General features: G+C 31.1%; 1 protein-coding gene and 1 long non-coding RNA gene across 2 annotated transcripts; both read left to right on the forward strand.

Moving 5' to 3' along the window:
• The first annotated feature begins 3,465 nt into the window (after window positions 1-3,465).
• LOC126761123 (uncharacterized) lies at window positions 3,466-12,888 on the forward strand. The gene is made up of 2 exons (XR_007667315.1): window positions 3,466-3,557; window positions 12,808-12,888. It is a non-coding gene; the product is annotated as an uncharacterized LOC126761123 (long non-coding RNA).
• LOC126761117 (uncharacterized) lies at window positions 6,793-7,913 on the forward strand. Its single transcript, XM_050477064.1, has 4 exons — window positions 6,793-7,079; window positions 7,141-7,311; window positions 7,386-7,550; window positions 7,625-7,913. The coding sequence occupies exons 1-4, from the start codon at window positions 7,011-7,013 to the stop codon at window positions 7,769-7,771; spliced, it is 552 nt and encodes a 183-aa protein (XP_050333021.1). The 5' UTR covers window positions 6,793-7,010; the 3' UTR covers window positions 7,772-7,913.
• Window positions 12,889-13,645: the final 757 nt, after the last annotated feature.

The following is a 13,645-nucleotide window of genomic DNA, read 5'->3' on the forward strand; positions in this document are numbered from 1 at the left end:
ACATCGATGGTTTCAACGTTTTCGTTCTGGTGTAGAGGTGGTCGAAGATGCGCCACGCCCCGGAAGGCCTGTCGTCGAAAATTGCGATAAAATCGCTGAATTGGTCGAAAGAGACCGGCATAGTAGCAGCCGTAGCATCGGTCAAGAACTGGACATGAGTCATCAAAAATTCATTTCAATTTCAATGAAAAAAAAAAATCAATAAAAATACCGCAAGACTTTTTTGACAACCCATTATTTAATAAATAATAATGAGTTAAATAATAATTAAAATATTAAATAATTGAAAAAAAATTCTTATTTAAAGCAAATTACAAAATAAAAATGAATAAATAAATGATAAAAATTTAAAAACCATTTCAAAATTAATGCTTGTCATAATTGCTACAAGAAAACTTGGAATTAGAGTTTGGACAGACTGAAGAAAAATACTTAAATACCAATGATTACAAATCCATTACTAATATTACGCTGAAGTAATTAAAATCAGCTGTAAAAATATTTTAATTAAATAGAGTTTGAATAGAAATCTGTTTTCAAACTTAATCAATGATTTTATTTTTCTTGTCAAAATATAATAATAGTAGTTAAAAAATAAAATAAATAATTGCAAAAAAAAAAAATCAAAAACTTTAACTAAAACTATTCAAAATAATTTCAAAATTAAATTTGAATAATGACATGAATAATTCTAGAATACTTTGTAACATTACTTTCTCTTGTTTAATTCTAAAAGAGGATATATGTAGTATTACTTTCTCTTGCTTCCTTTTATGCAAGGAGGTATCTACATAAGTAATCGGCAAAAAATTTGTTAAAAGGTACGGTTAAAGACTGTATTCATTCCCTAAAGCTTTTTTATGAAAATAAAGTTCTATATCGTCACCTGAAATGCAAAATAACGTATCATCAAAAAATTCAAAAATGAGTTTTTTACTGATTACGATTCACCACATCATATTACATATGTGTCGCAAATTTTAAGCTTCTGCGATCAAAAATACCCAAGCTATATTAAAAACTCAAAAAAACGTATCATCAATTGCTTGATTTCGTTAAACAAAATAACGTATCATCACTCAAGTATGTAAAAATAACAGAGTGTTTTTTTTATATCGAAGTTAGCCTTCATTTATTGTTTATGTTTATTTTTAGTGATTAAGTTCAATGTGCTTTGGTTAGTTTAGGCTACGTCGTTGATCGAACGTGGACTACTATGTACATATGTATGTATATGTAGTCCTTTGTGAGGCCATAGAAAATAAGAACTCCTGTGTTCGAACTTATAAATTAACAAAACGCTTCCCGCCAGTTCGGTGGGATGTCTGAAGGTATGCGCCCCCAAGGGATTAAGTGAAGCTGCCAAGAAGGAAGTGTTGAGTTGTTTCCACCTAATCTTCTTTCATACAGCTTTTGCAGATGACGTCTGGTAGGATTCCCAGCCTTATCACGTGGAAGCCAATAGGGCAATGGCGTGTTACAAGCCCCAAAACTAGGGAAAGGCTGCCTTACTGAGGGCAAAGATATCACTAGATCTCATGCGAACGATCTTGAGACAAAAGACTTTTTCAACAGCGTGTGTAAAAATTGTGGCCCAGCAGTAATAGAATAGGATACGGAGGCACAGATCCGCTCCCATTCTACCGATAGCGGTTCTAGGATGCCTCTTCTTGCTAGCTCATGTTTCCTGCGATTCCGCTGTGGTCTGGCACTCATATCATTCTTATCACAAAGGCCCTCGATGCTATTGATAGCGAGGTTAGGTCTTCTATCAGCTCTGAATTCTCTCATTGTTAATGAGTTCAAGGCTGGAATCGCCGCTCTGCTATCTGAGTCGATGGTCACTCCTCTGAAGGAGACTGCCCTCCGGAGTGACAATGACAATGTGACAATGACAATGTGGCTGCCCTCCGGAGTAGTAAATCTACTGGGACACTGTCCCTTTTCTCCAACGGCTTCTTCCCACCCACAACTCCTTCGGTATATGGGTAGAGAAGGAGCCGCCAGAGTTCGGTTTAGCGATTCCATGATCCAAGTGATCAAACCCGTGCTTTTCTAGGAATTCAGCAGCCTATTCTTTTGCAAAGTTTAACAATAACTAAGAAGAAATGGCAACATCTGCAGGACCTAGAAGCTTTAATTCCAGCAGACTGTTATTACTTTTATGATAATATACCTTTTTAATAATTAGTTATTTAATAAATAATAATTAAACATTATCCTCATTTTTTAGCTTGCAATATTTCAATTTTTTCTAGTACCTATGTATGTACATATAAATAATAAAAATAACATGGAATATGAAAAACTTGCAACTGTTTTGATTTAAAATTAAAAAAAAGTATTAATATTAAATTTTTTAATTTTTATACAAATTTAGATTGATCATACGTTATTTTGTTTCAGAAATGAAAATTCAAAATAACGTAAGACACCTACTATAAAATTTGCTTAATTTTTCCATTATTTTTTTTCTAAAATATACTTATAGGTTCATGTTAATTCAGATTTGAAAATTTTGTTTCAATATCTTAAGTGGTTTTCTTTTTATACGGTTTTTTGCTTCTCCTTTAAACCTACGAAAAGTGATGTTACGTTATTTTGCATTTCAGGTGACGATATAATCACTTAATAACGGCAGCTATTCGTAAATGTAGCCTCATTCCTTTCATTACATTTTCAGAATAGTGCTTTGATCAGATCAGATTACTCGTAAATGTCGTAATTAAAAATTTATTCAGCTCAAAATCAATTGTAGATATAATAATCATATATAATTTCAAAAACAGAAAATATTTCAGTTAATTGTTATTAATCGTTAGACTAGTTATCTATAGGTGATTTCAAATATTTTCCGTCTCACATGGGCAGTCAACGCTGACGATGCATACAAAAGTACTTACAAGTAATTATTATGACAAAATTATAAGTAATTACTTTACATACTTTATAAAAAAAACCAAAAAAAAAAAAATATTTTAGTAAAGTACTTTAGAAGTATTAGTGGTAAGACTTCAGAAGAGAATTGAACGCAGTAATACCCAAAAGCATACACTTTCAGTTATTATCCCTAATCGCACTATATTTTACTCAATGGAGCACATTATGGTATATAATTATGGAACCATAGACTTAAAGCCATCTCTAAAATGTTTAAATAAGCATGAAAGAATTGTTCAAACCACTCAAACCACTAGAGTATGTGCAATTGAAGTGAAACAACTCTCGATAAGGAGATGCCGAGTGTGTGCCGAGTAAAGTATAATTTAATTTTGACCATGAGTTAAGGCTTGAAGTTTAATGCAGAACAATGGAAAGGAACAAAGGTCATAATTTTCACTAAATAGGTATTGACCCATGTTCAAAAAAAGTGTCCAGCTGTCTCCATATCATCTTCTTCAATGCATATTTGACAAGTTTGAGGACGCAACTTATCAAAATGTTAAGTCTCACCGAGGGATTTCAGTTAAGACACCTATTTTCCGAAAGATAACTTTGTTATACTTTAGCTCGACAAGATAGTAGTGCTCATTAAAGCGAGCAGAGAAATGTTCGATGTGGAAGAACTTTTGCTCAGTTCAACATGAACTCAAGAGAATTTTGCGAGTATGAATGGGAAATGACATGCTTAAAATTTGCTTGAGCGACAAATGGTCCGATCTCTATACAATTTTGTTTGCATGTTGTATATTTATGTCTATCTACCAGTTTTCCATGCAAGAAACGAGCAAAATTTCGGGCAAAATTAATTTTTTTTTTAACCGCGAACATTTTGTCAATTTTTTTTATATTCTGTTTTCGAACCTATTCATTGTGTGGACTTCTAGTGAGAATTTTAGAAATTTAGGGAGAAATTTAGAATCTTAGAAGGCCGATATCACTGCAACTGTGGCTGATCGTTTCTTAGTGCCATCGGAGATCATGTGTAACTCGAAAAATATTTTATTTTTTCTTCAAAAATTTTACTAAGTTTTCTTAAAATATGTAAAAATATAAGCTTAAAGCTTTAACAATGGATACAGTGGTTTTTTTTAATCCCAAAAATTGTCTTTTTTCAGGCTGCCACACTTAGCTGAAATTTTTCAATTACAAAAACGTGAAAATTTTAAATTCTGCAAAAAAATTATATGTACATATCTACATATATAAAAAATGAATCGCCAAACTGTATGTACACTCATAACTTTTATACGACTGAACCAAATTTGATAGTTTTTTTTTTTAAATGTTCGTTGAGGTTCAAGGATGGTTTTTACGGAGAGAAAAATTCGACTAATTGCAGGAAAATCCCTAAAAGAAGCACTTTTCTTTTTCCTATACAAACGAATGAATGTTTGTTTGTTAGTAACGCTAAGAGAACGGCTGAACCAATCTTGATGAAATTTTCAGAGGTTTTTCGTTGTGGATCAAGGAAGGTTTAGAAATAAAAATACCTTATACTTTTCATGAAGAAAAGTCGGAAAATTGGACATTTCCAAAAAGTAACTTTTTTCCATACAAATTTTTTTTAAATTTTTGTTTGTTTTGTTTTTCAATATTATGATTTGTAAATTATTTGAATCGTTCAATTTCGGTCGCTTGCTATTTTATTCCGGCTATTCAAAAGAAAAATTATTGAAAATTATTCAGTGAGAACTTTACGTGTGTTTCACACAAAGAGGTCAATTGCAGATTGAACTTTGTTACGAAACCACGAAGAGTTCTCCCTAATATCGGTCGGCATTCTTTTTGACATCAACGTATGGCAGCCCAAGGCAAGGCAAGGCAAGAAGTACTTCCAGGATGCGGTGACAAACGTGCGGAATTATGGATCGCGGTCAATCAGCAAGCGATCGTCACGATGTCACAGCATGACTTTTCAAACAACAGTTACGATGTTTGATTGACTTTATCTTGAAGCAACGTAGATGTGGTGCTGTTGGATGCTAGATGTACTTTGTTGAGTGGCAAAAGAGAGGTTTTCCGCATTCTTCTTTGGATGATGGTTACACCAGATCAAATTGATGAAATCATTTCTGCGGAAATTCCTGATGCAGAAACCAATATGGTTCATCTTTTCGGTTTGTATGTCTGACAATAAATGCATGAAACACTATCCATGTGCTTTTCTTTCGGAAACACAAACTGGAAATGATGGATATCAACTCTATCGGCCTCGCTCACCAGATAACAGAACATTCAGCAATCAACTTACAAGAGTGAATATCGAAGTTGACAACACATGGATCGTACTATATTCACCATTATTGTCTAATTCACATTCAAAACTCATATCAATATTGCAGTTTGGTGAAATCGATAAAATACGTTTGTAAGTACATCACCAAAGGAAGCAACATGGCGATTATTGGTCTTGAACGATACGGTCGATACGTGAACTGCAATAAAGCGCTTTGTAGGATATTTACTTTTGCAATTCATGAACGTTTTCCGACTGTTGTGCGTCTCGCAGTCAATTTGGAGAATGGCCAAAGAGTGTATTTCAACCCAGAGAATACAGTACAGCCAGTGGAAACACCGCCAGCAACAAAACTAACATTGACGAGTTTTTTCTCAACTTCCGCAGTTATCCGTTTTTGAGAACATTGCTCTATTCGGAAATACCCTTATATTATACATGGCAAGGCCAACCAGTAGATGGACATTCAGGTGTGTTCTCAACTAATGCATTAGAATGAATTTACACAATCCACCCGAAAAACTACCTTCGGTTGCTATTGATTAATGTACGCGGTTCAACTTTATTTGAGTCATTGCGTACTGTGAATGGTACGGTGTGTGCAAGTTTTGGAGAAGTAAGCCAGCAATTACAATTGCTGGAACACGTTAATCACTGGAATGAAAATGAAGTTCGCACACTTTTTGCGATAATCATATCAGCCTTCAAATCCGCGTCAATTATGGGATACGAACAAAAATGACATTGCCGAAGACATTTTACATCGTCTTCGCTAAAAATTGGAAATGGTACAATTTCGGTTGATACTTCCGGTGGTTCGATATCAATTCTATCTTCCCTTTATCAATTGACGAAAGATGAACTCATCACAAATGTTTGGACATTGGTCAAATTATCGTAATTACGATTCCTTCAGTGTACGCGCAATGTTAGCTGCCAAAAATACCGATGTTGTTGACTTAAACTGGAAGCTTCAAAGTCAAATTCCGGGAGACTTGCGCTCATACAAATCGATCGATCGTCTTGACAATGAAGACGACGCCGTGAATTATCCAGTGGTACTTCTAAATTATTTGGACAGGCTTGGTATACTACCGCATCATTTGCGTCTCAAAGTAGGATCGGTCGTTATTATGTTTCGCAATCATCATGCCCCGAAACTGTGTAATGGAACCCGACTGATTGTGACGCACCTATCGAATACAAGGGAAATTGAATTCTACGAAATCTTTTGAGTGAAAATTGTATTTGAGATGACAATCAACAAGACCTAAAGATAGTCGCATATTGTGAGGCATAAATTTGGAAATGCTATGTTTTTCACACGGCCGTGGCGTGCTCACGAGTTGGAAAACCATCTTTTCTGTACACCGGAACAGAAACCAAAAATTGTTGTTTATCAAGCTGAGTTGCAATGAAAAAAAAAAAACAAAAATGAAATAATAAATTTAACGTTCTTTTCAGTTCAAAACACATAATTTCACGCAGGACAACGGCTGCGGGGTCAGCCAGTTGAATAATATATGCCTCACACGAAAAAATAAAGAAATTTAATATTCTAGGCGATTTGATACTCAACGGACTAGTGGTAGCTGAGCCTATATATAAATTATTATATTTCTGTCATTCAAAGTGACGTGAAAGTCATTATGAAACCGTGTCATTATGATCGCATTGCATTCGCAAATTAGACTGAACGATTTTTTTAAATTTTGAACACGCTTTAAAAATTGAACTTATTCAATGAGTACTAATTATTTTATGGCTTTTTAGTCAATACCATACAGTTTGCAAAAAAATCACTGCATTGTGTTTCGAGACACATAGCTGCATGAAACCTTTGGTCCGCGTAATGATTTTGTCATCTAATATCTTTCTAATATGCATATTCTTGAGCGTGGTAAGTGCGATTTCTTATACGATCAACTTATGAAATTCCATATTATTTCCATAATTAACAGACATGGGTGGCGTCCAAACCGAAGGTGTATATTAAGTTTACGAATGCGCACTGCGAGTCCTTCAATAAATCCTGGGTGGTGATTAACGAGTGTCGTTTGCGTGCGATAAAACGAGATGTGACGGCGCTAAATATAAATATATCATTTTTGCATCCAGCCAACGATATTAAGGTATGTTTGTTGTTATGGGGATTTCTTTTCTGAAATTACAATATATCAAAGTCGTTTTCTAATCATTACTTTAGTTGAGCATTGCTTACTTGAAGAAAGCCAACGGCTATAAGCCTTTTGTGCTGAATTCGACTCTAGATGCTTGTGAACATATCCACAAGAGGAATAATCCCATTGCCAATTTGTTGTACCCATTTTTTGTACCATTCAGTAATATAAATCACACTTGTCCATATGTTGTGAGTATATACATATGTATTTCAGTATTAAATATGTATTTGGTTCTTATATATTAGATCTGTTGATTTTACAGGGTGATCAAATCGTAAAGAACTTTTATCCGAAGAATGAGATAGTTAGACTGGTTTTACCGATGGGAGATTATCTTGTGATGATGTCATGGATTCTAAGCAAAAGGAAGACTTTTGTTACCAATATATATTTCACTTTTAATGGGTGAAATTTCGATCTGGACATTGGACTATATAATATGTAACTTCTCCACACTTTTCTATAAGTAGTTTGGGTAGCAACTTTGTAGACGTAGAGGACGTAATTTAGAATCACAAGGGTTTATTGTTGTTATTGTCGAATTATATATGTATATATTGATGTTGCTTGCGATTTTTATTTGTGATTTATGGCAATCTGGTTTATCTATAAATATATATATATCGGAATATATATTCAGGGCAAGTAATGGAATCTGAAGCGAAGTTTTCTGTTTGCAAAACAGAAAAAAGTCATATGGAGTCAAATCTGGCGCATACGATGGCTAAGCGAAGTCAGTCTCAGTCATGCTAGAATGTAGCGGTGCATTATCGTAGTGAAAAGACTCTGTATTTTCTGCCCACAAATCTGATTCTTTACAATGAAATGTTTCACTTAAGGGGTTATATCCACTTGCGAGGCAGAAAAAACGCGTTTTTTTGTGAATTTTTTCCAAAGAGGCATTTTATTTTATACTTTAATGGAAAAAATGTACTTAAACAGAATTTAATGTACTTTAACAATCAGCGGTTTATTTAAAAAAATATTGGATCCCCTAGCTCCTGTAGATGATCTGTGGAGAAACGTCCAAAAAATATGCTTGGCGGTGATCAAGATATCTCTGGTCCAAATTATCTGAAAACCAAAATCCAAAAATATTTAGTTTTGTGATAAATAAATACGGGTAATGATCGAAGGTCTAGTCAAATTTTTTTTTTGACAAAATGGCGGCTGTTCAAAAGAAAATTCAGTTTTTCGAAATTATTGTCCAAAACCTTATTCCTTCGATCATTACCTGAAAAATATATCTGAGTAAGTCGTGTGAAAATTTCAAACCGATCGGTTTAGCGGTTTCGGAGAAATTTTGATCACCGACTTTGAAAACACGGTTTTGAGATAAACGCGTTTAAAGTTTCGGGAACGGCTACTCCGACTCGTGCTCCGCCTACTTTCGAACGCTCATATCTCCGAAACTAATTTTCGGATCGATTTGAAATTTTCAGAGAATATTCTTGAATATATGTACATTCAAACAATGAAAAAAAAATCGATTTTTTGAAAATCACAAGTGGATATAACCCCTTAAACATTTCGAAAGGCAACGTTGTATTTTAGTTGAAATTTCTCCCGTGTCAATTTTGATCAGTCGATACTTGCTTTTCCCCTCATCCCCACATACCAGCAAATGAAAGACATTAATGAAATTGTTCTTAACGTATTTTTTTATTTATTTCATTTTCCTTCATTTCTTTATTTTTATTTAAATTTCTTGCTAAATTGAGCAATTTTTATATAATTCATTTTCATATGTTGTAATTTTATTTATTTATTTGTATGCCTTCATAATCAATAATGTTTGTTTTACGTGTTGTTGTGTTTCAAATTTCGTTACTAATTTATATTTAATATTGGTTATACCTAAAAATAAAGAAATTCATATTCAAATAAGTTGATAACAATTGAAAAAAGTAATAGAAAAATTAAAAAATTTTAAATAAAAATATTTAAAAAATTTTGAAAATTTTGAAAAAAAAAATTAAATAAATAATTTGAAATATAAAAATTAGAAGGAAATTTGATATCTAAAAAAAATTAAAAAACAATTGGAAACAAATTTAAAACAATTAGAAAATTTAAACAAATAATTAAAAAATTAAAAGCAAAAAGTATTGAAAAATTAAAAATTTTAAATAAAATTAAAATTTAACAAATAAATTTTAAATAAGTAATTTGAAATTTAAAACTTTAGTAGAATATTGGATATTTTGAAAGAAATAATTGGAAAAAGATTTAAAATTTAAAATAATAAATAATAAAAAGCAAAAAAAAAATTAAAAAAAAATATTTAAAAATTAAAAGTTTTGAAAAATATAAAAACTTAAACAAAAAATTTAAAATAATTGAAACTTAAAAATTTTGTAAAAACAAAATAAAAAAAAATGGGGAGAACATTGAAAATTAAAAACATAAAAAAAAAACAAAATAAAAATAAATTTTAAGCAAAACATATTGACAAACTCAAAATTTTAAAATTTGTTAACAAAAATATTTGAAAAAAATTAAATAAATAATTCGAAATTTAAAAATTCAGAGAAAATTTGATATTTTGAAAAAAAGTATGAATAAAAAATTTAAACACAAAATATTGAAAAATTAAAGCTTTTTAAAAATACTAAAATTTTGAAAAACAAAAATTTATTACAAAATTGAAATTCAAAAATTTTGAAAAAAATTAATAAATAAAAATTTGGGTGAAATAAAAAAGATAAATCATAAATAATGAAAAATTAAAAATTATGAAAATAAATTTAAAAAATTGAAATTTTAAAATTTGATATTTTGAAAAAAAAATTAAAATAATGTAAAAAAGTATTATTTTAGAAATTTTGAAAAAACTTTTGAACCATTTATAGTTCGTGAGTTTGCAGCTATAATATTTTCGTCTACGTTATTTTTTTGTTTTTGTTCTTTTTTTATTATTTTCATATTCTGTTTGTGTATTGCATTCGTTATTTCTTTTGTCATTATTGTATTTTGCATTTATCTATTTAACTTGTTTTTTTTTGCAGTTTTAAATTTCCTTTATTTTATTTACTAACGATATTTTACGCTATTTTGCTCTATAGTGTATGTTGTCTTTATTAAATAATTATGTGTTCAATTAAATTACTTAAACTTACGTTACGTTTACGTTTACGTTTTGATGAACATTAAAAATTTTTATTTTTATTTATATTTATATTTTTGTTTTATTTTTCATTTTCTTCTTTTACTCTCATATTTATATGTATGTATGTGTATATATATTTTCTAATTCAATCAACTCGTATGTCTTAACTGTAAAACAATGATTTATTTTTGTTATATACATTTAGAATAACACACAGCACTGCTTGGCATCGTTTCCACTCGCGCCACAACTGAACCAAGTGAGATTGAGCTTGGTTTGAAGGAATATTTGAAGTTTTCCTACGTTTTAGATACGTAACGGTAACGGTGTTGAATGTTTGAAAACATTTTTGTTTGAAAAAATGTGGTCATCTTTAAACCCACATGTAATCAAGTAATTACAGCCAGCTCTGTCGCATGGAAAGCTCAACCACGCAATGCCGTTAGAGTCGATTTTTAATTACTTAGAATATTATTTATGTAATCAAATATTCGCATGAATTATTAGTTTCATTTCTCAGTGTTAACGTTTGGTTTTGATTTCGTGGCCTTACTGAATAATTTAAATTTTTACCATATTTTTTTTTTGAAAAACTCGAAAATATTTAATAAATAGTAATGAGTTAAATAAAAATTAAAATATTAATTAATTGAAAGAAAAAATATTCTTATTTAAAGCAAATTACAAAATAAAACTGAAAACTAAATACGAATTGTGTTGCAAAATTAAGAGAAAAAATTTTAAAATCATTTCCCAATTAATGCTTGTCATAATTGCTACAAGAAAACTTGGAATTAGGGTTTGGACAGACTGACGAAAAATATTTAAATACCAATGATTACAAATCCATTACTAATATTATGCTGAAGTAATTAAAATCATAATTAAAAACAATGATTTTATTTTTCTTGTCAAAATATAATAAAAGTTAAAAATTAAAATAAGTAATGGCAAAAAAATTCAAAAACTTTAACTAAAACTATTCAAATAATTTCAATTATGTTTGAATAATGACACAAATAATTCTAGAATAATTTGCAAACATTACTTTCGCTTGATTTATTCTCAGAGAGAATGTATGCAACGTTGCCTTCTCTTGCTTCATTCTAAGAGAGCAGGTATCTACATAAGTAATCGGCAGAAAATGTGTTGAAAAGTACGGGTAAAGACTGTATTCCTTCCCTAAAGCTTTTTGAAGATAATAACGTCCTATATAATCACTTAATAACGGCACCTATTCGTAAATGTAGCCTTTATGGGAACCTCATTCCTTCCATTACATTTTCAGAATAGTGCTTTGATCAGATCAGATTAATCGTAAACGTCGTAATTAACAATTTATTCGGCTCAAAATCAATTATAGATATAATAATCATATATAATTTCAAAATCAAAAAATACTTCAGTTAATTGTTATTATATCGTTAAACTAGTTATTTATAGGTGATTTAAAATTTTTGCCGTCTCACATGGGCAGTCAACGCTGACGATGCATACAAAAGTACTTCGAAGTGATTATTATGACAAAATTATAAGTAATTACTTTATCAAAAAAACAAAAACGAAAAAAAAAAACATTTTAGTAAAGTACTTTAGAAGTATTAGTGGAAAGAATTCATTTATAGCCAGACCTCAGAGGAGAATTGGACGCAGTAAATACCCGAAACCATACACTTTCAGTTATAATCCCTAATCGCACTATATTTGACTCAATTGAGCACGTTATGGTGCTCTTGACTCTCTCGATAAGGAGATGCCGTGTGCCGAGTAAAGTATATTTTAATCTTGACCACGAGTTAAGGCTTGAAGTTTAATGCAGAACAATGGTAAGGAACAAAGGTCATAATTTTCACTAAATAGGTACTGAAACATGTTCAAATTTGTGAAAATTGTTTTGTCCATCCAAGGCTGTTTTGGATTTGTGAAACCTTGGAAAATTGTGAAACGAACAAGCAACTGGTATTAATCAAATAGAGTGACATTAACAGAGCAGGCATAGAATTTCGATATATAGCTTGGGTTAGGTTAGGCTGACACAAATAATCTCACTTGGAAAGCTAATGATGTCCGTCCGTTGTGATGTCCCGAACTGCTGTGTATGGATCAAAAAGACCGTCACATAACGATAAAACGCCTAGAGATGATTCCTGAACCGAAAGCTCGACATGAAAAAGTGTCCAGCTTCTTCGTTTGAGGACGCAACTTGTTAAAATGTTTAGCCTCACCGACGGATTCCAGTTAATACACCGATTTCCCGACAGATAACTTTGTTATACTTTAGTTCGACAAGATAGTAGTGCTCATTAAAGCGAGCAGAGAAATGTTTGATGTGGAAGAACTTTTGCTCAGTACAACATGAACTCAAGAGAATTTTGCGAGTATGAGTGGGAAAAGACATGTTTTAAATTTGCTAGAGACAAATAGGGCGATCGCTATCAATTTTTTTTTGCATGTTCTGTATTTATGTATGTCTATCTACCAGGCGTTTGATCTGTTAGCAGCTTATGTATACAGCTTTCTATGCAAGAAACGAGCAAAAATTTCGGGCAAAATTAATTTTTTTTAAACCGCTGACATTTTGTCAATTTTTTTTTATATTCTGTTTCTCGAACATGTTCATTGTGTGGGCTTCTAGTGAGAATTTTAGAAATTTAGGGAGAAATTTAGAATCTTAGAAGGCCGATATCACTGCAGCTGTGGCTGATCGTTTTTTAGTGCCATCGGAGATCGTGTGTAACTCGAAAAATATTTAATTTTTTTTCAAAAATTTACTATGTTTTCTTAAAATATGTATGTAAAAAATATACGCTTCAAGCTTTAACAATGGATACAGTAGTTTTTTTTAATCCCAAAAATAGTCTTCTTTCAGGCTGCCACACTTAGTTGAAAATTTTCAATTACAAAAACGTGAAAATTTTAAAATTCTGTAAGAAATTTAAATCTTAATTATAAAAATAATTTTAATACAAAAAGTTTTCAATGGCATAAAAAATAACTAATTACACTAGTCAACAAATCTGAAGGAAAAAATTGCCACTGTTGTGTTAAATGGTCTGTAGGGTGTTTGAGTTGTCCTGATTACGAATTTCAGTTTGAAATTTTTCATCACGTACAGCCATTTTTGTCATTTTAGTAAATCATGGTGGTTTTTTGACCCCCACACCCCTTGACAAC

Source organism: Bactrocera neohumeralis, chromosome 6, assembly GCF_024586455.1.
Source record: "Bactrocera neohumeralis isolate Rockhampton chromosome 6, APGP_CSIRO_Bneo_wtdbg2-racon-allhic-juicebox.fasta_v2, whole genome shotgun sequence".
Taxonomy (NCBI): Eukaryota; Metazoa; Arthropoda; class Insecta; order Diptera; family Tephritidae; genus Bactrocera; species Bactrocera neohumeralis.

What these genes read in the sequence shown, in the direction of transcription:
- LOC126761117 (XM_050477064.1), top strand. Translation starts at nt 7,011, where the DNA reads ATGAAACCTTTGGTCCGCGTAATGATTTTGTCATCTAATATCTTTCTA. An exon ending in TATGCATATTCTTGAGCGTG is followed by an intron (nt 7,080 to 7,140) that starts GTAAGTGCGATT and finishes CATAATTAACAG; the next exon opens with ACATGGGTGGCGTCCAAACC. An exon ending in ATCACACTTGTCCATATGTT is followed by an intron (nt 7,551 to 7,624) that starts GTGAGTATATAC and finishes TTGATTTTACAG; the next exon opens with GGTGATCAAATCGTAAAGAA.